This window comes from Astyanax mexicanus, chromosome 8 (genome assembly GCF_023375975.1).
Source record: "Astyanax mexicanus isolate ESR-SI-001 chromosome 8, AstMex3_surface, whole genome shotgun sequence".
NCBI classification, from domain to species: Eukaryota; Metazoa; Chordata; class Actinopteri; order Characiformes; family Acestrorhamphidae; genus Astyanax; species Astyanax mexicanus.
In genome coordinates this window covers 5,908,581-5,933,648 of record NC_064415.1, presented here as the reverse complement: position 1 = coordinate 5,933,648, position 25,068 = coordinate 5,908,581, and the positions used below count along the sequence as shown (strand labels likewise).

The following is a 25,068-nucleotide window of genomic DNA, read 5'->3' as shown; positions in this document are numbered from 1 at the left end:
CATTGCCAGTAATTTCACCCTTTCATTTCAAGGTGTTACAACTTGCAAGAATTGGTGGGAAAGATGTAAGAGACTGTGTCCACAAAATTCTTGACAGGTATTTTCCACAGTATGAAACACATACAATATACACATACAACGAGTCAGACATTGTTACAATTCTTGTGACAGTTCGCCAATAGTAGCCTTGGGCCGATAAACGATATTATCGAATCGCGATAATTTAAGCTAGTGACAATATTAAGCGCATTATCGTCCATGCCATATCCACGTGTCTTCTACCACTGTTCCCTTATTTTAACCACGTTGTACAAGCAATTTAATCTATGGTATATCTGTAGCAACAAAAAAAAACAAATAGGGAATGCAGAAAACTTTTGTTAAAGAAGCAATAATTAAATAAAATAATAAACAATAAAAAAAGAAATTATTAAATAAAGAAATAAATAATAATTAGGAATAAATTAACAAACAAACCTAAAACAAAACAGCAATACTACTAATAAAATAATACTGACTAGGTAAATAGCTAACTCACTAACTTACTGAATAGGTAACTAGCGTTAGCTAACTCACTGACTAGGTAAATAGCTAACTCACAAACACACTGAATAGGTAAATAGCTAACTGACTAGCTCATTGAATAAGTAAATAGCTAATAGCGTTTGGGAGAGTGCTGGAAGCTGCAGGCCAGGTGGGCGTGGTCAGTGTCAGATGGAGGGTTCAGGCAGAGCCTTCAAGCTGACCAATGGAGATTCAAGAGGAGCACCTCCTTCTAAGCCACACCCACACCAGTGTGTCAAAAATCCAGAAGCAAAAGCCTGAAGCAGAAGCAAGAGAGATTACAGAAGCAAAAGTCTTTAGCGGCAAAATCCACAAAAACACAAAAATGAAAGCAAAAACTGGCAAAATTCAAACTGAAATAATTTTGTAATAACTGCAAAAAATAATAAAATAACCAAGTATATTTAAAAATATTTTTTTGCTATATTTTCTCTTTTGAATTTGCAACATATACTTCCTTTTGATTCTTAAAATTCTGATCGTGGATTATATTTTTTTGTGTAAAACTTTTGGCACAAAATTCACTCCATCTCATTCAAGTCCATCTCACCTGTTAACTTACTGCATGCTATATTTTCTATATAGCTGTCCTCAATCTCTGTCACGGAATAGTGTGTGTGTGTGTGTGTGTGTGTGTGTGTGGCAGCTGAATCCCGTTGTGTCTGTCAGATAGCAGACCAGAAGAGATAGCTACTTTATTTATCCCGAACGAAATTTAGTATAGAGTATAAAGCTGCAGACCCGGAGACTGCAGTTTCAGGACCGCAGCTCTAGGACCCTTCGCGACACTGCCACCTTTTAATATAATATCACCACTTACAGATTTAAAGGCTTATTTCACCCAAATATCACCACGTTAGCTAACTACTTACAGATTTAAAGGTTTGTCACCCAAATATCACCACTTTAACTACTTACAGATTTAAAGGTTTATTTCACCCAAATATTACCAATTCAGTTAACTACTTACAGATATAAAGGTTTATCTCACCCAAATATCACCGCTATAAAACTTGATTTACTTTCCGAACTCACATTCCGACTGTAATCCATCGGGTCCACGACCACTTCGCTAGGTGGCAGGGTTGCGAAAATATAGGGTGCTAGAACAAATATACTCACCAGTGCTACAGTTGCTGTAGGTTACATACCCACATGGAGTATCTAAATGGTGCAATACCTGTTTTTTTTTTTAGGCTCTTCACCAACCAGTTGATGGCAAAGTTCAATATGAAGGGGAAAGGGAAGAAGCATAAACTGCCTCTGGAGACAACAAACATATAAAGCAATAAGAGGTATTCAGCATTTTCCTGATGTTTTTTTAAATATTTAATAGCATCTTTTTCTATTCATATTTAGTACCTCAACTTTTTTTTCATTATGAACATTTTCTAAATGTAAAGTCAGTGGTTTAGCAAAAATCTCAACTGATTGCTCAATTGATGGAATTTTATTAATGAAAGTTAATGTTTTGTTGAATGAGAATATTAAGCGACAAACTATATTATACAAATGTACATCAGCCTTGACTACTTGATATGATGTTAATATAGACTGAAGCAGGGTATATATTACTTTCATTTAAATCCATAGGATAATTAGATATTTGGAAGAAATACCTTATTATTCAAACATCTTAAAGATTTTTGTGTCTGAGTTGTTTTATTTTGTAGTGGCAGATGTATCTATGTGGGTTCTTTCAATTTGTGACTGTATCTCTTAATTGAAAGTCACCATTTTTTGCAGTCTTGTCCCTTTCCAGAATGCACTTTATTGATTTAAGTTAACTCCATCTAACTTAGTCACATGTATGCTGCTGTGCACCCCATTAATCAACATGGGTCTTTGCAGTATTAGCACTTGATATTTGACAGGGCAAATCTGGATGTTTTCACATACAGAAATGAACATGAATTCTATGATGTGACCACTCTGGTTATCTTTTAATTTTGTTTTAAAAACTCTTGCAGCGGCAGTCATGAAGTGGGATAAAGAAGCTATAGAGGCTGCAATAAAGCATCATGCAGCAGACCATCTTAAACATGCACCTGGGAGGAAGGGAGGAGGAGGACATGTTTGTTTTTAGTTCATTTAAAGTTCCATGGGACTCTGTTCTGTCATTTAAAAACAAGGTGTTGGTGTTTACATTTTGATACATAAATGCAAATATTGTTTTCCTAAACCTCATTAAAGACATTTCTCATTTTATAAAATGTGTCATTTTTTTAAGTCATGCATATCCAATTGTAAGGCTGCACTGAAATCAGAGTGGTGTTATTAAATACTTGGAACAATAGTAGGATGAGACGAACAAAACATGGTTTTCAATAATAAATTCTTAAATATCATAATATTTCATACATGATTTTGAACTGTATCTGATCATAAGCCTGTAAGTGATATTGAAAAGAAGTCAGAAATGACATTGTTTGAACTTCCATTTTGAACCCTATAAAGACGTTTTTTGGACATCCATAGAAAACGTTTAGACACGTCCAAAAGACGTCAAAGCAACGTCTTTGTTAGACGTTCAAAAGACGTCCACTGAAAAGCCAGAATGAAAGTTTTTGCGACGTCTTTTTTTAACGTCTTTTAAACGTCTATTATTGACGTCCACTGGACGCCAGCAACAGACGTTCAAAAGACGTTAAAAAAAGACGTCGCAAAAACTTTCATTCTGGCTTTTCAGTGGACGTCTTTTGAACGTCTAACAAAGACGTTGCTTTGACGTCTTTTGGACGTGTCTTTGCTCAGTGGGCACAGACTGTCCCAAATTCATTGTGAAATCACACACTTTCCCGAATTCATTATGACACCACATGCTGTCCCGAATTCATTGTGACATCACAGACTTTCCCAAATTCATTGTGACATCACAGACTTTCCCAAATTCATTGTGACATCACACACTGTCCCGAACTCACATGGATTCCTAAACAAATTATTAAAAAAAACATTATGGCCTGTCTTGTATTCATCATGACATCACAGGCTGTCCCAAATTCATTGTGACATCACAGACTGTGCCAAATACCTTGTGACCTTGCAGGCTGTACTACATTTATTGTGACCTCGCAGACTAATTCAAGCTCATTGCCATACAATAATTGCGGCTGTGCTGAATTCATTGTGAGATTACAGGCTGTCCTACATTTAATGTGGTGTTTCAGGCTAATTGCCAATTGCTAATTGCTCAAGCTCATTGCAGTATTGTAACTTTTACATCAGAGGCTGTCCTGAAGTTATTGTGACATCAAAAACTTTTCTGAACTGACAGTAACATCATAAACTCTCTCATCTAATTCATTTATTCAATTCATTCTGAAATCATTGGAACATCAAAGTCTGTCTCACATTTATTGTGACATCACAGGCTATCTCATGTTCATTGAGAGAATATAATGTGTTCTAGGCTGCATTGAATATACTGTGATATCACAGTCTGTCTTAAATACAGTGTAACAGTACAGGCTGTGCCCAATTCATTTTGATATCAGCCTATACAGAATTCACTACAACATCACTGCCCGAGATTATATCATTCTCATTCATTGTGGCTTTAAAAACTATGTTGTATTGCTTTTGACATCACAGACTATCATACATTCACTGTAACATCACAAACTGTCCTGAATTCATTGTTATTTATTGATTATTTATCTTTGCGAAACTAAACTCTACTAAAGCCTGAGTAGACTGATAAATCACTGAGATCTTCAGCTGTTTATTTCAGTATTGTACATGATCATATCCGCGATGTACTGAACTGTGTCTCATAATCACACAGCCACCACCAAATCAAGCATGTTTAATTCAGTTTCATTCAGAAAACATTCAGCAGTGCTGCTCAGGAGACTGAGGGAGTTTCATTTAAATGGTCATTTTTAATAAAATATATGAACAGAATAATTATATTTTAAGAACTGACTGAATAAAGTCAAAACTAAAACAGATTTTCTTTTTATTTTACGAGGCTTATCAAGAGAGCGGAGAATCCTGAATACGTTAATTTTGGATTACAGCGAAATACATTATTGAATATATTTAGAGCAGCTGATTTATTATTCAGCCCCCATGTTTTTTCCACAGTGTTCTGCCCAACTGTGCTTATAAATACATTTACAGCACAACATATAACTTTACTTCAGTAGTGTAGAGGATCTATTCCAGTGACCTCCCTGCAAAAATACGAGCGCATCAATAAAGCGCAGGCGAGACGTTGATTCTGAAAAGATGCACATAAACCCTGAACTGAGAGAGAACAGAGAGAAACACAGAGAGAAACGCTGTGCAGAAATAAAACGCTGCCAACAAACCGCATATTTATAAAGCTGTGCTTCAAAGCTGAGGGGGATAAAAAGCTCCGCGCTGAAGTGAAGCTGTTTACACACAACTAATCACAGAGCGGAGGAACTACCCAGTGGGGAAAAACGGGGGGAAAATGGGGGAAAGTGTGTCACATAAATAAAAACAGAAACAGCAGCAGCAGCAGCAGCTGTGAAGATTCATCCTGCAGTCCTGATATTTACTTCATATTTATTAATAAATCATTTTTACAGATTTTAGAGAACAAATCCTATTGATGCCCATTCTTACCAAGCAAAAAAATATGCACTTAATTTACTATGACATCACAGCTTGACCTGAGTTCAATGTGACATCACAGCTTGACCTGAGTTCAATGTGACATCACAGTTTGACCTGAATTTATTAGCAACCACAACCACCTAGCAACTACCTTCCCTATCAACCACCACAGATACCATAAAAAACACATCACACAGCAAATACACTGCAGATTGTCCTGAATTCATTAGCAACTACCTGCCGCCGCCTTAGCAACCACCTAGCAACTACCTACCCTATCAACCATCACGGATTCTATAGCAACACATCACATAGCAACACAGTAATGACATTACAGCCTGTCCTGAATTCATTAGCAACTACCTGCCGCCACCTTAGCAACCACCTAGCAACTACCTACCCTATCAACCACCACAGATACCATAAAAAACACATCACACAGCAAATACACTGCAGATTGTCCTGAATTCATTAGCAACTACCTGCCGCCGCCTTAGCAACCACCTAGCAACTACCTACCCTATCAACCATCACGGATTCTATAGCAACACATCACATAGCAACACAGTAATGACATTACAGCCTGTCCTGAATTCATTAGCAACTACCTGCCGCCACCTTAGCAACCACCTAGCAACTACCTACCCTATCAACCACCACAGATACCATAAAAAACACATCACACAGCAAATACACTGCAGATTGTCCTGAATTCATTAGCAACTACCTGCCACCACCTTAGCAACCACCTAGCAACTACCTACCCTATCAACCATCACAGATGCCATAGCGACACATCACATTGCAACACAGCAGTGACATCACAGCTTGTCCTGAATTCATTAGCAACTACCTGCTGCCACCTTAGCAACTACCTATCCTATCAACCATCACGGATTCTATAGCAACACATCACATAGCAACACAGTAATGACATTACAGCCTGTCCTGAATTCATTAGCAACTACCTGCCGCCACCATAGCAACCACCTAGCAACTACCTACCCTATCAACCAGCACAGATGCCATAGCGACACATCACATTGCAACACAGCAATGACATTACAGCTTGTCCTGAATTCATTAGCAACTACCTGCTGCCACCTTAGCAACCATCTAGCAACTACCTACCCTATCAACCATCACGGATTCTATAGCAACACATCACATAGCAACACAGTAATGACATTACAGCTTGTCCTGAATTCATTAGCAACTACCAGCCAACACCTTAGCAACCACGTAGCAACTATCTACCCTATCAACCATCACGGATTCTATAGCAACACATCACATAGCAACACAGCAATGATATCACAGCTTGTCCTAAATTATTTATAAAATCACAGCTTGTCCTAAATTCATTAGCAACTACCTGCCGCCACCTTAGCAACCACCTAGCAACTACCTACCCTATCAACCATCACAGATACCATAGCAACACAGCAATGACATCAAAGCTTGTCCTGAATTCTTTGAGACATCACAGACTGTGCTGAATTCCTTGTGACATCACATGCATGCTTTGGAGATTTTTGAACATTTAGCCAAACAATTCTAAATTCAGCTGTATTTGCCAAATGTTTATGACCTAGCAACCACATAGCAACACCATACCAACCACAAAGGATGCCATCGCAACACCTTAGCAACACCCTAGCAACCACCTGGCAACCACCACAGATACCATAGCAACATCTTAGCAACTAACTAGCAACACCACAGCAACCACCTAACAACTGCCTACCTAATCAACCATCACAGATGCCGTAACAACACCTTATCAACCACCTGCCAACATCTTAGCAATCACCCAACAACTGCCTACCTAATCAACCACCACATATACCGTAACAATACCTTATGAACCACCTGCCAACACCTTATCAATCACCTAGCAACTGCCTACCTTATAAACTGCCACGGATTCCATAGCAACACCTAAGCAACCACCAGCCAACACCACAGCAACCACCTAACAACTACCTACTCTATCAACCACCACAGATACCATAGCAACACCTTATCAACCACTAGATACCACAGAAACACCTAAGCAACCACCTAGCAACATCTTAGCAACTGCCTACCATGACGTGGGATATCATAGCAACCGGTTAGAGCCAAATAAGCTGTGAAACAATTTCTAGTCATTATTATTATTAATAATAATAAACTGTTCCCTTTTCTTTAAACTGTATCTTTCAGATGATCAACTCTACTCAAAGCAGATCAACCTTTCCTACTCGGTGTGTGTGTGTGTGTGTGTGTGTGTGTGTGAGAGAGAGAGAGTGTGTGTGTAAGCACAGTGTTCATGTTGTGTATTGGTTTTACAGAGTATGAAACAGTTTTATACATCAGGGCTTCAGTCTGATTGGTTGAGTTTAGTATTGAACTCTGGGAAGATCAGGAGCTCAATGTGTGAAGCTGGGTCTGGGTTTGGGTCTGGATGGTGAATTACAGGCAGTAAGTGATGAAATGTGAGATCTGAACTCTCTCACACTGCTCTCCTGTTCAGTGCTGGATATAAACCCTCTGAGATTCTTCACCAGTGTTTGACCTTGGTACCGTTCTTACTCTATTTTTTATTTTGCTGAATTATTTCTCACCTGTAGCTCATTAAAACCAATAAACGGCCCACTGGATACACTGTCAGATACACTGTTATCCTGTAGGTGAGATTGAGCAGTGGGCAGCAACGCTCATAGAAAAGACCATGTGCGATTTAGTTTCTGAAAGTGTACAGCAATATATTTAAATGTCTCATTCCATCGTTTTTAAATTCATTTTTCATTCAATTTCTAGTTTTGGTCTTCTAATATGAATGAATGCCATGTGAGCCGTTTTTTGTGAAAAGAATGCTTAGGTGTTTCTATTTAACCCTGCTTTAGTTGCCTTGTCAAACCGTGCTTCCCTAGTGTTTAAGATCTCTGTAAAACGCGTAATCAACCGGAGATCCGATTTAAACTTATAGTTACTTACACACGATAACTAACGCTAACTAGCCCTGTAAACAGAAGCTGTAAGCTCCACCTGTGGGCGGTCCTGAGCTGAGGTGGGCGAGGCCATGAACTCTCTGCTTGACGTCGACACCCTAACGTCTCTCTGATCAACTCGTATTTCTGAGGATTTTCTTTTACTAACTAAAGCAGATGTAAATTTATGCGCTCATCCCAAATCAACATCTTAGTTGATCAGTTTCTTTGATTTTATGAAATTGAAAACCTCTGGAATATAATCAAGAGGAAGATGGATTTTTAAAAGCACCAGGAGTAAAGCAGCATAAAGTTATCCAAAAGCAGTGTGTAAGACTGGTGGAGGAGAACATGATGCCAAGATGCTTGAAGAAAACTGTGATTAAAAACCACCAGGGTTATTCCACCAAATATATTGATTTCTGAACTCTTAAAACTACTTTATGAATATGAACTTGTTTTCTTTGCATTATTTGGGGTCTGAAAGCTCTTCATCTTTTTTGTTTTTTCAGATATTTCTCATTTTCTGCAAATAAATGCTCTAAATGTTAAAATTTTATGTAGAATTTGGGAGAAATGTTGTCTGTAGTTTATAGAATAAAACAACAATATTCCTTTCACTCAAATATAAACCTATACATAGCAAAATCAGAGAAACTGATTCAGAAACTAAAGTGCTCTCTTAATTTTTGAAATTCTGAAAACAATGTAGAGACAGAATGAAGACTAACCAGAGCTGGGATCTCTAATCATCTGCCTGAGAGGGAGCCGGAGGTTCTGCTGCTGTCTCACAGCCGCTGGAGGTTAGAGTGCTGGAGCCCTGAGAGGAAAAGAACAGAACAGGGACAGAAAAATAAATAACTTAATAACATGCCTAACGATTCATAGAGTAATATAAGGTTATGATTTAATGATTTAATAAACTAACACAGAGAACACAGAGAGCAGCTTCCTATGAAATAAATAAAATAAAGCAATATTTACTACAATCTTCATACGCTGCCATTCCCCCAAATCCTTCCCGAGAGAAACACCACAGATACACAGAGAAATCAAAACTCCTGCTCCATCCAATTCCGGCACATAAAAAACCTTCTTTTCTCTTTTAACAACAACAAAGTCCAATCACAAAAGGCATTCGTCCAGCCCTACAGCTAAACCCCCAACAAAGCCCCGCCCTGCCAGGCCTGCAGTGTACAGATCACTGTTCACTGAATAACCCAAACCCCAGAGAGACGTATTCAAAACTGAGATGCTTTAAATCAGTTTATCTACCAATTCAGTCTGAAGAAGAAACTAAATGACACATGTGCAACAAAGCAGGAGATTTTATAGGTTTGATTCCAGGGTTTTATTTTAGTGATTTGAGTGTCATTGAATCTTTTCTATCGTAACGTCGGGAAAAGTACACCTTGCACAGCTCAAAATATCCAGCTTTGCACATGCTCAGTTTGACTCTTTAGTTAAACAGGGTCTACTGAGCAGTTCTGCAGGGGTATTCACCTGGTGTTGGTCACACCCTTTTTTTATTTTGTGTGCACTAGAGTTGTTTTCAGGAAAGTCAAAAGTTTGGACACCCCGCACGCCCATAGCTATGTCATTATAACCTGCTTTATGCAAATACATTATTTAGCAACACCTTAGCAACCACCTACCAACTGCTTAGCAATATCATAGCAACCACCTTAGCAACCACCTTAGCAACCCCCTAGCAACCACCTTAGCAACCACCTAGCAACTGCTTAGCAACATCATAGCAACCACCACAGACAACATAGTAGTTGTTGTTTAGTAGTTTCTAGCTATTGATAACATGTTGCTAGGTGGTTTCAAAGTTGTTGCTATGTGGTTGCTAAGATGTTGCTATGGTATTCATGGTGGTTTGCTGTGGAGTTGCTAAGCAGTTGCTAGGTGGTTGCTAAGGTGTTACTAGGTGGTCGGTATGGTGTTGCTAACATGTTGCTAAGTGGTTGCAAAGGTGTTGCTATGTGGTTGCTAAGGCGTTGCTATGGTATCCATGGTGGTTACTATGATATTGCTAAGCAGTTGTTGAGGTTGCCAAGCTGCAAGGTGGTTGCTGAGGTTTTGCAATGGTGTCTGTGGTGGTTGCTATGATGTTGCTAAGCAGTTGCTAGGTGGTTGCTAAGGTGTTGCTAGGTGGTAAGCAACACCTTAGCAACCACCTAGAGGCACCTTAGCAACCCCCAACAACTGCCCAGCAATATCATGGTAACCACTATGGATACCATAGCAACGCCTTAGCAACCACATAGCAACACGTTAGCAACAGCCTAGCAATTGCTAAACAACACCTTAGCAACCACCTAGCAACTGCTAAACAACACCATACCAACAACCTAGTAACACCTTAGCAACCACCTAGCAACCGCTTAGCAATATCATAGCAACCACCTTAGCAACCACCTAGCAACACCTTAGCAACCACCTAGCAACTGCTTAGCAACTACACAGCAACCACCATGTATACCATAGCAATGCCTTAGCAACCCCCTAGCAACACTTTAGCACCCACCTAGCAACTGCTTAGCAATGTCTTAGCAACCACCTACAAACACCTTAGCAACACCATAACAACCAACACATATACCATAGGAACACTTGAGCAACCACCTAGCAACACCTTAGAAATCACTTAGCAACACCAGAGCAAACAGTGATAGCCATTTTAGCTGCGCAACCATAGAGTTTCTAATTATATTATATTACATAATACCATATACTAATACAGTATTTTGAGACAGTATGACAGTATAAATAATGTGGATACCACTCAATACTACAAAAGACGTGTAACATACCACTTTAACTCTTTATGCTCTTTGATTACAAGCAACGCAAAAAACTCTCAGAAATCTCTGTTCCGGAGATCAACACAGAAAAATCCACATTTGTACTTTTAAAAACTCTCAAAACAACAGAACAAATGAGTAAAAGGTAAATAAAATAGATATGATTCTAAAGAGGAACCACAAGAACCAAAACAAAAAAACTATTACCGCTTCCTCAGTGCCACCAGGGTCACCGGTCTCTGCTGCTGCTGTCGGAGAGACGTCTGTACGGGGGTCAGCATCGCTCTCTGTTCCTGCGGGAGGAGACTCTTTCAGGGGGTCAGAGGGCAGGGAGGGGATGCCCTGTTGGGGAGCAGGAGTAGCAGCTGGAGAACAAATCAAAAACACAATTAGACAGAGATTCACTCTAATTTAATCTACGATGCTCACAGCTTTCAATTCATTAATGTAGGATACAGGAGTGAGTTTCTGAAATGGAAGGTTTGAGGTCCTGGGAGAAACTTGGGGCATACCCATGAGAAATACTCCTGTTTAACTGGGAATTAATGCTTATATAATGTAAGGGTGTGAAAACATGACGGAGACTGAGACCTCAATCTCAATCCGACCCAGCAATCTGATATACTTCTTTATTTGAGCTAATCTGCTATTAAGACACACTTTAATCTGATATATAATAGCCAGATAATGCTAATTACAATAGGTATTAACAAATGCTGTCTCTGCTGCTCCATGCTGTTTACACGTGCAGTCTGTGCAGCATTTACTACATGTAGACTTAAAAACAGTGTGTTTAAAAGTGCAGTGTTTCAAGGTTCTGAGTTATAAAGGCATAGGAACTCTAAGATTCTAAAGTTCTGAAACTGGAGGTATATGATTTAAGTTTAATTTGTAGTCTATATTTTCTTTTAAATTGAAAATCTTCCATTAAAATTCTGTGTCTTTATCCCTGTCCAGGGAACTGCCCCATAATATACTACCCCTTTAAGTACATGCAAATTTGCCTTGTGATTTAACGCCATTTAAATGAAAAGTAGAATAGAGGCCCACAATTAAACAGGCATCTAGAATGTATAAGCACAATTTTACATATTTTACATTTACCTGCTAGTATGATTTATTTATTTAGTAGAAGTTCATAAAAGCTTTTTTATGCTTTTGAAATACATTTAATCAAATTTTGTCGCTCGGTTTTGAGGACTTTGCATGTAGAGACTATCATTCGCTCCTTCTATACACACTTTACAACATAGATTATGCTCTCTGAGATGCGCAGGTACAGTTAGCTGTGAAATCACCAGGCAGTGAACCTCCAATCTCTAAATTACATATAGCCAACTCAGGAGAGCTTCAGAAACTGATATGTTACAGGAAAATAGAGCTGGAAAAAGTAACATGTTTGTGGTATCTTTAAAACAAAATGTTTTGCTATTTGTTTTGTTGTTTGTATCAACATAATGGCTTCTATTAAATAATCAGATCCACTGATTACACTCACGAGAGTCCGTTGTGGACGGTGATGTAGATGAACCTGGCGTTAAGCTCAGCTGTGATAGGTCCAGGTCACCGCAGCAGACGTCTGCTTCCTGTGTTCCCTGTGTGGCTCCTTCTGTCTGCAGGTCTGGGTCGCTGCTGGCTGCAGGCTGCGTATCAGCCTCCAGCGCCTCCTCCTGGATGTTCTCGCTCAGCACGTCCCTGGAGACGTCCTGCTGCAGTGGGGGGTTGACCACATGCTGAGGGCTGGTGATGGCTGAGGACGGAGCAGACGGCTCGCAGGAATGAGGCCTCATGGCAGCGATAGGAACCAGACCCTGGAGGACAGCAGCAGCCGAGAGAGGATGCCCCCCCATGCCTACTGTCTGAGCCGGAACGAAAGCCCACTGCTGCTGCCCGGTGGCAGGAGAGTGGAAGAGGTTGGCCTGGCCCCAGATCACAGGCTGACCACCAGGAAGCACCTGAGCAACCTGCAGCGGAGCCTGAACGCCAAAGGCCAGCGGAGCGGCTGGAGCCGCAAACGACTGCTGAGCCCACGTCGCTGCCTGCACTGCACCCATCGTCATGTAGCCTGAGGACAACAGGAGACATATGAGACAGAGGAAGAAGTAGAATAAGACATGCAGAAGAGATGCGACAGGTAGGACAGAGACAAGACAGACGGGACAAGAGCAATGCAGGGACACAGACAAGACAATGATAAAATAATAAGACAAAGACAAGACAGGTAAAACATAGATTGCAGAGATCGTACTCAAAACAAACTAACAATGGAGTGAAAATTAGCAGGACAGGCCAAAGGACATTAAGGAGAGTAGGACATTATAGAAATGATGGGACAGTGACACGGCAAATGAAACACAGGGAAGACACAAATACAGACAGACATAACAGAGAGAGAATAAAGAGGACAGATACAAGACAGATGGAATAGAAAGTTGACAGATGAGGCCCCATAGGAAAGACACAACAGAGTGGGGATTTACAAGAGAGAGACAAGATAGACAAGACAATTGAAAGATGAAGGGACAAGGCCAAGACAGAAAGGAACAGAAAGTGGACAGATAGGACTCAATAGGAAAGACAATAGAGACAAGACAGACAGGAAAAAAAGGGGACAGACAGAACAATTGCAATAAGAAGATGAATGGACAGAGACAAGGTTAAACATAGATTAATGAAAGATACAATAGAGTTTAACAGAGAGATTAACAGGACAGACCCAGGACAGACAGAACAAGGTTGTAATAGATGGAACAAGCAGGAAACAAATGGGAGAAATGGGAGACAATAGGAAAAAGAGGGAACAGACTGAAGCATTGAATGGACAGAGACAGGACACACAAACCTAAAAGCGGAGAGGTGGAACATTAAATGACGTGACAATGACAAGACAGATGGGGATGGGGACACACATATAGACAGACATAACCGAGAGGAAATAAATGGAACAAAGAGTCTATATATTGGACTCAAAAAGAAAAAACACAACAAGGTGGGGATTTACAGGACGGAATTTGACAGACAGATCAATGGGAGTGTGATTGTTTCATGGTTAAGACACATGAAAGAGAAAGTTGACAGATGGGACCCCATAGAAAAGACACATCAAAGAGGGGATTTTCAGGACAGAGACAAGACAGACAGGACAGTTGTGGGAAAGATGGGACAAGGAGGGAACAAACAGGAGATTGAGAGGAAAGGTGGAACCAATTTGGAAGAGACAAGACAGACAGGAGACAAAAGGGGACAGAGAAGAACAATTGCCAAGCCCTTTAGTACAGCACCTATTCATTCACACAGTCATATAGTAAGTCAATTGCGGGGCAGCAGTGCCAGCAGCTTCAAGTAATGTAAAAATCAAGCATAAGAATAAGTAATGTTTTTTTATTTTGAGTTTAGAATGTTGGTTCGAGTTTTTACAACTTTTGATTTCCTGGGCTTTTCAACAGAGACCACTTTAGAGTGTACTCAGAAAGGTGGAATATAAAAACACTCTAAGGGGGCAGCAGTTCTGTTAATGGAAATAATGGCCAAGCTGGTTCGAGCTGACAAAAAGGCTACAGTAACTAAGAGATCCGGAAGAATTTCAAAACGAACAACACGTCCAACATTGAGGATGGACAACAACAGCAGAAGATCCCATCAGATTTAGAATTAAAAATTCAAAGCAAAAGTAAACTGGCTTAATGAACATAACAATAAGCTTAATGTTCTTCATTGGTGGTTCTTCCCAGTAACTGGATATGTATCCAACAGAAACCTTTTGGTATATGACAGTAAAGAAACACAGCCCACTATGGGTTTTTAAAGTGATGTTTCACTTTGATGACATCTTGTAAAAGCCATGCCATGAAAAATGGATGCCCTACTTAGTGTTGGTATTGTGTTCTTAATAAAGTATAGTTATATGTAAGTATACATTACTTGCATTACCTGAAGGCACAGCAGGGGGGCTGAAGTGAGTAAAAAGCTCAGGTGGGTGCTGCCGTCGCCGTCGCCCAGGATCCAGAGTGTTAGCCGGAGATGCAGGCATCTGAAAATCAAAGAGAGTTAAGATTTTGTATGTTTTTGGCGAGCCAGCCAGGACTTGATGGGAGATGGGCATTACTGGTGTCTAAGACTGACTTACTGAGAGGATGTCAGGAGGAGTGGCCATGTCTCCAAACAGATCAAACTGATTGATGTTCTGAAAGTCCAAGATGTTGAAAAATAAGAGTAAGGTCAGATGATAAGGAGAAAAGAATCAAATGTATTTAGGGCAGGGTCAGGGATTTTTCCTTTTTTTCAGATGTAACTGAGATCAGGTCCAACAATGAGCATTTTTTCATTTTGATAGTGTGTTAGAATTGATTTGATTGGTTTTGTGCTTCATTGGTGGAGTGATCTGATGTTTGGAAGTTCAGTCTACAAGTGGTATGGTCATTTCTCTAACCAGTACCCTTCTATTTATCTCCTATTTATCAGGAGAATGAGCATGAGAATATGGCACATATTTAGCTACAATGATTGGCTAATAATATGGTGAAAAATAGACTAGTGCAGAGGTTCCCAATCAGGTCCTCAGTGACCTCCAGCTAATCCAGGCTTTACTTCACGGATCCCAACCGCTAAAAATCTCGAGACAGGTAATCAATGAGTGTGAGCTTGGTTACACCTGGCAATAACATGCATCCTGGGTGATCGGATCACAAGTGATTGCCATTAATATTCTCTTGTGAATTACTGATCACAAAATTTCAGCTGAAGGTGGGGTTTGAAGGAGTCCTCGGTTTAAATTTGTTTGAGGCATCTACTTTGGCTTTTATTCACATTTATTCATTAGCTTGCTACAGTATTGTGGTAAGCTAACCTTGTGGACAGTGGATGGTGTGGCATTGTGGTTATTACAATTACAATAACTACAATAACAATGTGGTCATATGCAGGGGGGGATCTGGAAGTTCTGGGGCCCCAAGCAATGTTTTTTTCTGGGGGCCCTGATTAAATGTATTGTTTTGTATAGCAAAATGCAATCTTGACTCTGACAACCTAGCTGTCTTAGGTACCTCATCCTCATCAGACGTTTCATTTCTTGCTGCTGCGAAAAAAACGTGACGCTTTGTCAAGATTTCTGTGCTGGACTTCCTTTCCTTAATTTTCTTTCTTTTTTGGGCACCGCTGGGATAAGGCCGTTTCATGGTTGTGCCGAAGCTACCTCAGTCTACCTCGCCTAGCTTAACCTACATGTACGGTGTCTCTTCAACTGTGTCAAACAAAAAAGAAATAATGTTTTTTTTTTCTTTTTTTGCCAACCTTTTGGCCAGGAGGGGGCCCCAAGCAATTGTGTGGTTTGCGTGGTAGTAAAATCCACCCCTGGTCATATGTATCTCTACTCGCCTTCAAATATGGTTTAAGTGAATGGACTACGATGCATCATTGAGACACATTGTACCCCATTTGTTCCCACCTATACTATTTTGATTGATCTGGCCTCTTTTCATTGGATGAAGCAGGATGCATTTTAATGCCAGGTGTGAACAGGGTCTCTAGGACACTTAGGATTACCTGAGCTTAAACAGAAGTAATACATAGGCCAACCAAGAGACTCTTGAGGACCAGAGCTGGGTCTCCTCTACTACTAACACCAAGGATTCACTGCATGACATCTACTTTACAAATGAAGGGAAGTGGGTGCAACACACACTAACAGCTAATTGAACACCACAGGACGATACCAAGACAAAAAAAAAGCACACACATATAGATGCCAGGTTCACACACATTAATACTCACACGGCAAAAGAAAAAGTACGGAAATAATAAGGCAACGTAAGAAGAAAAAAAGAAAGAAAATTATGAGAATTGTGTAAAGGAAGACTCATATGTCAGGGCTGCACAGATCCAGTCCCGTAAGGAAATTCTCCAGGGGTTCAAATCCCTGCTTGACCAAACCTGAGTGACCCCATGATAACAGGGATGCTAAACTGATCAGGTATGCTGGAGCAGAGAACCCTTTCTGGACTGGAGTTCAGAGCCCTGGGTTCAGCAGTTGTTAAGGTGGACCAGAGTTTAGTGCGAGTGAAAGGAAGTTGGGGGAGGGTGGGAGGAGTGTGACGTGCGTCTGGGAGCTCCAGGCACTCAAAAAGCTCCAACTGAATGAACAGACAAGCAATAACACTTTGTGGAATGGAGGGAGAGCGACAGAATATCATGGATTCATTCAAGTGAGACAGCAAGGCTCGTTTTTGGCTCGGCAAGCTGAACTCCGAAGAGTTGATGACTCTGCAGTTCGTGCATTGTTTGCATGTGTTGCTAATCCAATATAAAATGAGAAGTTCTGGAATTTGAGCTTTCAGACTTCCTTACTATTGCATTGGGCAGAAGGTTGCTAAGATCTGATGGTTCTTTTTCATGCAACCAAGATGGCTTAGCTATGGCATATAATAAATAGTCTGGGGAGCATTGTAACCCGTAAGCCTCACCTAATGGCATGCAGTGCAACCACACAGAAGATTCCCAAGAACAAACCTCTCATGAAAAGCTCAAAAGATGAATGTGTCAAATATCAGTCAGATTTCATCCATCAATTAGGTCTCTAGTCCCTAGTTTTAGGTGGTGGCTTCCCAACCTCATGCTGAGATCTCCAGAGACCTTACTACAAGTCTTGCCTCTGAATCAATTCTACTCAAATCACATTCTGTTAATGCAGAACTTCTAAAGGCATCTGAAGACAGTCATTTGATGGATCAGATGGGGGCTAGGTAAAGTCTGCAGGAAGATAGATCTCCTGAAGCAGGTTTGAAGACCTCAGATTTGAAGGCTTACTGTTTTTCCCTTCTACAGTTCAACAGTCCTAAGTTAAGGCCAACTAAACTAGTTTACCACCATATAATATACTTTAGATTTAGATTTAACAGTTTAGCAGCTGGTAAACCAAAAGAGGTAAACCAGCTTGTAGAGCTGGTAGAGCAGCTTGAGATTGTTGATCAACCAGCATAGTCATGCTTAAGGACCAGCTGGGTCATGATGATGTTGGTTGACTGGCTTGGTTATGCTGGTAGACCAACCTAGTCAAGATAGTGAACCAACCAGATCATGCTAGTGGATCAGCTTGGTAAGGTAGGAGGACCAACTTGGTAATGTTGGAGGACCAGCTTGTTCATGCTGGTTGATCAAGCTGGTAATGTTGGAGGACCAGCATGGTAATGTTGGTTGGTAGACCAACTTAGTCAAACTGGTAGACCAACTTAGTCAAACTGGTAGACCAACTTAGTCAAGATGGTGGACCAACTGGGTTATCCTGGTAGATCTGCTTGGTTGTGTTAGTTGACTGGCTTGATGGTGGACCAACCAGGTTATATTGGTAGATCAGCTTGGTAATGTTGGAGAACCAGCTTGGCCATGCTAGGGGACCAACCTGGTTAAATTGACAAATTGTTAGCAGATGATTTAAACATCTAAACAACTAGCGAGTCTATAAGATCTGCTTTAGGTGGCTTGAGAAATAAATGTTTGTTTAGTGAATGAAGAAGCTTATCTACAGTGGGTTTCCCCCACAGGCTCTTCAGCTGGCTTGTGTTTCGGGAATTGGCTGAGGGTTCACAGAGAGGTTTGTTGGAGGGGAAGGGATTAGGGTTGGGTGAGTGGGGTACGTGGGTAGGTCGGGTGAGTGAGTGATCAGCACACAGAAGCACCTACAGTCATAAAATGGCGTTTTGGAACATCATAGATCCCTTCTTTCTGCTGACTCGTTGGGACCTAAAGGTGGTAACAGGTCATTAACACAAAGCTTCGACTAAAAGAACGTAAACAAATAAGGATTTTTTTTTCAAGAAAAGTTGCTACATTGGCTACATTCTATAAACACTGGATCTTTAGGTTTACAGTTACAGGCCTCAACTACATTTACACTATAACGTCAGGTAGGAGTTTAGGGGGTTGGGCGGGGAAGGGGCGGAGCTTGGCAGAGTACCTGGTAAACGCTCTCCTCTGAGAGGGGGCCACGGAGAGGCTCGTGTCCGGCTTCAAACACAATGTACTATGGCGGCGACGAGGCAGGAGGAGGCGGGAGAGAGAAAGAGAGACAGTGGGCGGGGCCACACAGGCAGCTGGTCAGACAGGGTTCAACAGTGGGCACATGCTAACATGCTAACAAGCTGACAGGCTAGCAAATGATTAACCTTAGTTCTGCCACAGACTTAAACCAAGGAACCTAGGATATGAAGGCTGCTAGAACATCATTAGAATAGTCTCAGGTTTGTACAATACTTACAACAGCCCTGCTGATACATACAAATCCTTTCAATTAGCATTAGCTAATGAAGCCATGGGCAACTGGTAGCATAAATAGCAACAGATGAGCAGTAAGAACTACATAATCGCTACAAACTACAGAACTATGGTCTGATAATCTCGTCCAGCTACCTCAATGGAGGATGGCTTCCTATAGCAGTGCAGTGCATGTTAAAAACAGGTTAAGGTTGTCTGTATTCAGTTCGAGCAGAAGAGCACCGGGGTTCGAAGGGTCAGAAAAGGTCAGAGTGCATCGGCTGGTGCTGTATATGGCTTTCGGTAAAACATGTACACAGAAAAAACAAAACATGGCTGCACATCGATACACCGTCAATGAGAGAAGTCGAATGGTTAAAGAAAACCCAACTACTGTGGCCGACTACCGCGAACAGATTAAGTAAACTGGAATGGTGGAGTTAAATGAATTATTAATCAAAGCAGAACATGGAAATCGTTTAAGATGAGGGAATCCTGGTCTAGCGAGACGTGGTTTCCCCAGCGCTCCCCCTGCTGTAACACACCTGAGCTGAATCCAGAGTGTGAAGCAGGGAAAGCGCTGGACTGGAGACACAACCAACCGGCGTCTCCGGCTCATAACATTAACGGATGTTCGGATGTGGAGCAAAGTCTGAATTGTTCCTGTTCTTACCTGATACACAGGGTCATCAGTGTCATCTTCGAGAATCGTCTGGACAAAAGCAATTGGAGACAGGATGGAGGATTTTTGGAGGCATTAAAAAACAGATGTAAGATACAGTAAGACATTCAAATCTCAATTATTACATACTGCATGTGCATTCACAGATCATTGCTGGGTTCTCCATGAGCATCAGTGTTGAGTCTTTATTGGAGCACCATTTCTTGTAGGTACTGTGTGCTGTAGAGGTGTAACGGTACAGAAAATTTATGGTTCGGTTTACACCTTGGTATAAACTCCCAGTTCGGTACGTTTTCAGTACGGTTGGTGGAAAAAAATAAAGAGGCTGGGTATTCTGTATATCTTCACCTTTATTAACTTCATAATAACAATCAATCTTCATTATAATCATGTTTAGTTTTTTGGGATGGAATGTTGTAACGGGGCTCAAGCTCTTTTATTAAATACTTGAAACCAGGGTTCTCTCCTAGTGTCTTCATGAGAGGCTCCATCTTTTAGATCTTGTTGGAACAAACAAACAGTGATCATGTTTGTGGCTTTTTATTTAGATCAAAAACAACAGAATTATTTTTGATAATTAAACTAAAATATTTTTGATAAGAATATTACTGGGTGCATTTCAGGGTTTGAGTTCTTTTTAAGAAATATCAGAATTAAATAAAATTATTAGTGGTGACCATCACTTAAAAATCAATTAAAATCATGATTATTTTTTGTGCTGAAATTTTCCAGTGTTATTGTGAGGGGACAGTAATAATAGTGTAGTGTGGTTTAGGTCTGGCAGACTAGATCATTTTGTGATGTGATGATTAGAAGAGAGAGAGAGACACAGAAAGAGAGAGACAGACAGATGTGCGAGGAAAAGAATGAGAGAAATAGAGAGAGTGAGAGAGAGATGGTGCAAGGAATGAGAGTGAGAGAGCAATAGAGAGAGAGAGAAAGAAAGAGAGAGAGACCTGGCGAGGGAAACAGCAAGCGAGTGAGATAGAGAGAAAGAGAGAGAGAGACAGACGTTTGAGGAAAAGAGCGAGAGAAATAGAGAGAGAGAGAGGCAGCATGAAGGAAAGAGCAAGAGAGAGAGAGTAAGAGAGAAAGACGGTGCAAGGGAAAGAGCGTGAGAGAGAGAGAGGGAGAGAGATGGTGCAGGGAAAGAGAGAGAGAGAGTGAAAGGGAGAGAGAGGGACAGATGGCACAAGGGGAAGAGAGAGAGAGAGAGGTGGTGCAAAGGAAAAAAGCGAGACAGAGACAGAGAGAGAGAGAGAGAGAGAGAGAAAGAGAGACAGTACGAGCGCCTAACCCTGCGTTCACACTGGAAAGTGACAGGCGAGCATTAGTTTCCTATGGCAGCACAGAGACGATTTGAATAATCTGTGTTTCTGCGCTTTATGTTCTGCGGGTTACGTTCATTGATTCCACCTGTGTACCGCCTATTTTGCATGCGTTTACGTGAACCGAACCGTGACCCCCCTACTGTGACGGTTTGTAAAGAATACACGTACCGTTACACCCCTAGTTTACTGTATAATGATATTTTCCAGTTTCCATATGAGAACAACACACACACACACTTAATCTCATTGTCATCAGATCAGGTTTATCCGGTGTGTGTAAACAGCAGATCTGCTCTGTTAAACAGGATTCTGTACCTGGTAAACGTCCTGCTCACAGTGTTTCTCCTTCTGAGCTTTCTTCTCCACCTCCTCCCTCTGCTTTATATCATAGATCAGTGTAAAGAGGTCACGCAGCTCCAGGATCAGAGGCTCAGCCTGCTCCCACAGACAGACAGACAGACAGAGAGGCAGACAGACACACATTGAGGATCAGCTCTGGAAAATCCTCTCATATCTTTCAAAAAAAGGCCAGCCAGACTAATACAAGATCAGACACTGGTACCAGTGAGACATCACCACTAAAAAATATTTTTTTATATAAATTCACTTATTAAGCCTTTCTAAATCTTCTGTATCACATATTTAGCAATTTTCTAAACCTGCCATTAGCTAATGATTATTCAGGAATATAATAGACAAGAGGGAAGAGAACGTAGAAAACTTTGGGCTGGAGTTTGGGCAGCTTCAGCTTGTCATAGAAAGCGTGTCCCCCCCTTTGCTATAGTAGAGTACTAGAGTCTGAAGAAAAATATAATAGAGGTAAATGGAGGAGATTGAGCAGTGAAGGGTTGTGAAAACTCGTCATGACATGTAAGAGAAATTCGGGGAATCTATAGGATGTTAGACTGGAAAAGGGGAGGAGCTTCAGCCATGTCCTAAAAATTTTTTTTTTTCATTATACACTTTGCTAGTGTGAAAAATGCCGTCAGCTCATGTCTATTTGAGAAGAAACATTTTTTAAGGCTGTTTCTCCTCCCAAAATATTTATTTTTCTTATACAGGAATAGATGTAAGCCATATTCTGTCATGTTAATAAATTACGATAATATATGATTCGATTATTTTTCATTTTGTTACACTATTTTTTATTTTTAGCTTTATTTCTAAATTTCTCCCATTATTCTCCCAATTTGGCTAGACCACTTATCCCACTCATTCAGCTGCTACTCAGCTGTAACCCCCCCTCCTATCACTAGTGATCCCACAACACCAGGAGGGTGAAGACTAACACATGCCTCCTCCGATACATGTAGAACTGCTGCTGATGCAGCATTGCCGAGTAGCATCACAGCGCTAACTCTCGGAGGAAAGCGCAGCGACTGGGTTCTGATACATCAGCTCACAGATGCAGCCTTGTGCTGATCCACATCACCCTAGGAGTGATGATGGGAAAGAACGCCATCTACTGTACACACCAAGAGAGAGAGAGCTAAGCTAATTGTGCTCTCTCAGGGCTCCAGCAGCTGATGCCAAGCTGCATGACTGGAATTTGAACCAGTGATCTCCACTGGATCACTCAGAGCCCCTAGTATTATTATTTTAAACAAAATCAGGGTCTTGGTAAGTTACTGTTTACAAAATGTTGTTTCTACTAAATGTATGAAACTTGATTTATACTAAATAAAACTTGATTTTTACTTAATGAAATAATAATTCAGATTTTCTAAGCAAAGTAGCCGGTGTGAAAATGGCCGTGAAAAACATTCTGGAACAAAGGACCAAATATTAGGCCGACCAAAAGAAGCTTTCTCAGATCGAATCTACTGAACCATGGTCCAAATTGTTTACAGTGTAAAAGCACTTTTTTAGATGGTTCAAACTTTCAGATCCAATTATAGGAAGTTGAGGCAGGCTATTATCTCCCATTAAACAATAGAAGAAGAAAAAGAAAGTCTGCTGAAATCAGACTCCACTTGGCTTTCAGGTGCATCATGCAGCAGTATGAGTACAACAGATTACAGTGCTGGTGATTCTGTATCTACTGTAACTGTAGATTATCCCTTATTTATAAACAGAAATAAAATGAAGCTGATTATGGCAGAGATGTAGAATTTGGCACAACTCCTGCAAAGGCAACTGACTAAACTGCTAACATTCTACCAACCAATCAGTGTCAGGTATAGAGAGACTCCACCCACACAGGCAATGATATCAGGATGTAGTAAAGTTCCTTAGTGCACTCACGCATAAAACTGCAGTGAGAAACCAAAACTATCTTCTGAATAATCAGAATCAGCTTTATTTTATCAAGAGCGTAGTATAAATCAGAGCACTGGTACTCACCGAGTGGCCGGTCTTGATGGCCACGAACTTGTGGTTGCCCTCTTTCCCGCAGACGTAGCCGAAGGCACGGTGGTCTCTGGTGTCTTTGGCGATGTAGGAGATTTCATGCACAGAGTGATGGTGCTGTAACACCTGCAGCAAAGAAATACACAGAAACACCACCAGAATTAATTCCATTTCTGAAGTTAAAGAGTGGGTATTTAGCATTCCTACAACAGTTCGGCAACAGTAAACAAACGATACAGAGGTCAAGACAAGAGAGTAGTCAAAAATACAAAACAGGTCGGCAACGCAAAAACAAAAACAAAAAATGCGACATAGAAAGCTTGCAAACTAGATTCATACCCGGTGATGAACAAAGGAACTGAGGGTATCTATACTACACAGACCAGGTGTGTACAGTTAGAAGCTGGGGGAGCGGGAACGCCGTAGCGTCACATGATCAGCAGAGTCAGGAAAGTCTGGGAAATTGCAGAGCATTCAGACTGACAGCTTCAGGACTGACAAAAACATCTAGTGAGCAAGTAATTTTTTTAACAATGTCTTATTGTTTCTAGCAGAAAAACAATATAAATGGTACATCATAATTTAAAATACTATAGGTCTCTCTGAGTTTTATATGATGCTGCATATGAAATTGTTCTTCAGCCTCTCTTGTCTGAAGTAGCTAGTAAATGAAAACACTCAGAAATACGAGTTGATCAGAGAGACGTTAGGTTAGAGTGTTAGAGCGACGTCAACCAGTGAATTCATGGCCTTGCCCACCTCGGCTCAGGACCGCCCACAGACAGAGCTGAACCTGGGCTACAGCATTAGGAGCTATAGCTATACTTGTGTATCTGTATACTAGTTATCTTGTGTAAGTAACTGTAGGTTTAAATCGGATCTCCGGTTGATTCTGCGTTTTACAGAGACCTTAAATAAACATTAAGGAAGCACGGTTTGACAAGGCAGCACAACTCGACAGAACAATGGTTAAAGCGTGCGCCGTTCATGTCAGATTTTATGATATAGAGCGGACTCTGGAGCTTTGATGTGGTGAAACTGCCCAAACACCAAATAACCAAGTCTGAGGTAAGAGTTTAGTAGCATTAGCCTTAGGTTATTTGCGCTGATGTTAAGTAAAGTTTAAGGCTTAACTTTACTTAGCACTCAGTGCTATATCTATATAAATAATGCAGTATCTCTGGAAATATTTTGTCGTTGTGTGTGTGGGGGGAAGAAAGGTAGGCGTTTTCTGCTGCAGTGCTGTTAGCCAATCAGAGGCGATATATTTGCCATTCCATCCATCCATCCATTTTCCTCCGCTTATCCGGGGTCGGGTCGCGGGGGCAGCAGCCTAAGCAGGGAAACCCAGACTTCCCTCTCTCCAGCCACTTGGGCCAGCTCGTCCGGGGGAATTCCAAGGTGTTCCCAGGCCAGCCGAGAGACATAGTCCCTCCAGCGTGTCCTGGGTCTTCCCCTGGGCCTCATCCCGGTGGGACGTGCCCGGAACACCTCACCAGGGAGGCGTCCAGGAGGCATCCTAATCA

The 25,068-nt window shown here is 40.9% G+C and overlaps 1 protein-coding gene and 2 long non-coding RNA genes across 4 annotated transcripts in view; 1 reads left to right on the top strand and 2 right to left on the bottom strand.

Annotated features, from left to right (window-relative positions):
* dab1b (DAB adaptor protein 1b) overlaps positions 1–25,068 on the bottom strand; it is a 127,318-nt gene that overhangs the window by 29,894 nt on the left and 72,356 nt on the right. Inside the window, exons 5-14 of the mRNA XM_049482757.1 lie at positions 23,537–23,668; positions 21,509–21,628; positions 19,854–19,892; positions 18,885–18,950; positions 18,611–18,670; positions 15,063–15,119; positions 14,867–14,966; positions 12,435–13,001; positions 11,144–11,301; positions 8,884–8,946 (exon numbers count right to left, since the gene is read on the bottom strand). Coding sequence (XP_049338714.1) covers positions 8,884–8,946; positions 11,144–11,301; positions 12,435–13,001; positions 14,867–14,966; positions 15,063–15,119; positions 18,611–18,670; positions 18,885–18,950; positions 19,854–19,892; positions 21,509–21,628; positions 23,537–23,668 — 1,362 coding nt within the window. The remainder of the gene's footprint in view (positions 1–8,883; positions 8,947–11,143; positions 11,302–12,434; positions 13,002–14,866; positions 14,967–15,062; positions 15,120–18,610; positions 18,671–18,884; positions 18,951–19,853; positions 19,893–21,508; positions 21,629–23,536; positions 23,669–25,068) is intronic.
* Positions 14–2,777, top strand: LOC125803934 (uncharacterized). The gene is made up of 3 exons (XR_007440422.1): positions 14–97; positions 1,761–1,859; positions 2,535–2,777. It is a non-coding gene; the product is annotated as an uncharacterized LOC125803934 (long non-coding RNA).
* LOC125803936 (uncharacterized) lies at positions 4,561–6,717 on the bottom strand. Of its 2 annotated transcripts, none has more exons than XR_007440425.1 (3): positions 6,527–6,717; positions 6,027–6,245; positions 4,561–5,792 (listed from the first exon to the last, which is right to left on the bottom strand). It is a non-coding gene; the product is annotated as an uncharacterized LOC125803936 (long non-coding RNA). The 2 variants fall into 2 exon arrangements; XR_007440424.1 differs by having other exon boundaries at positions 6,027–6,119.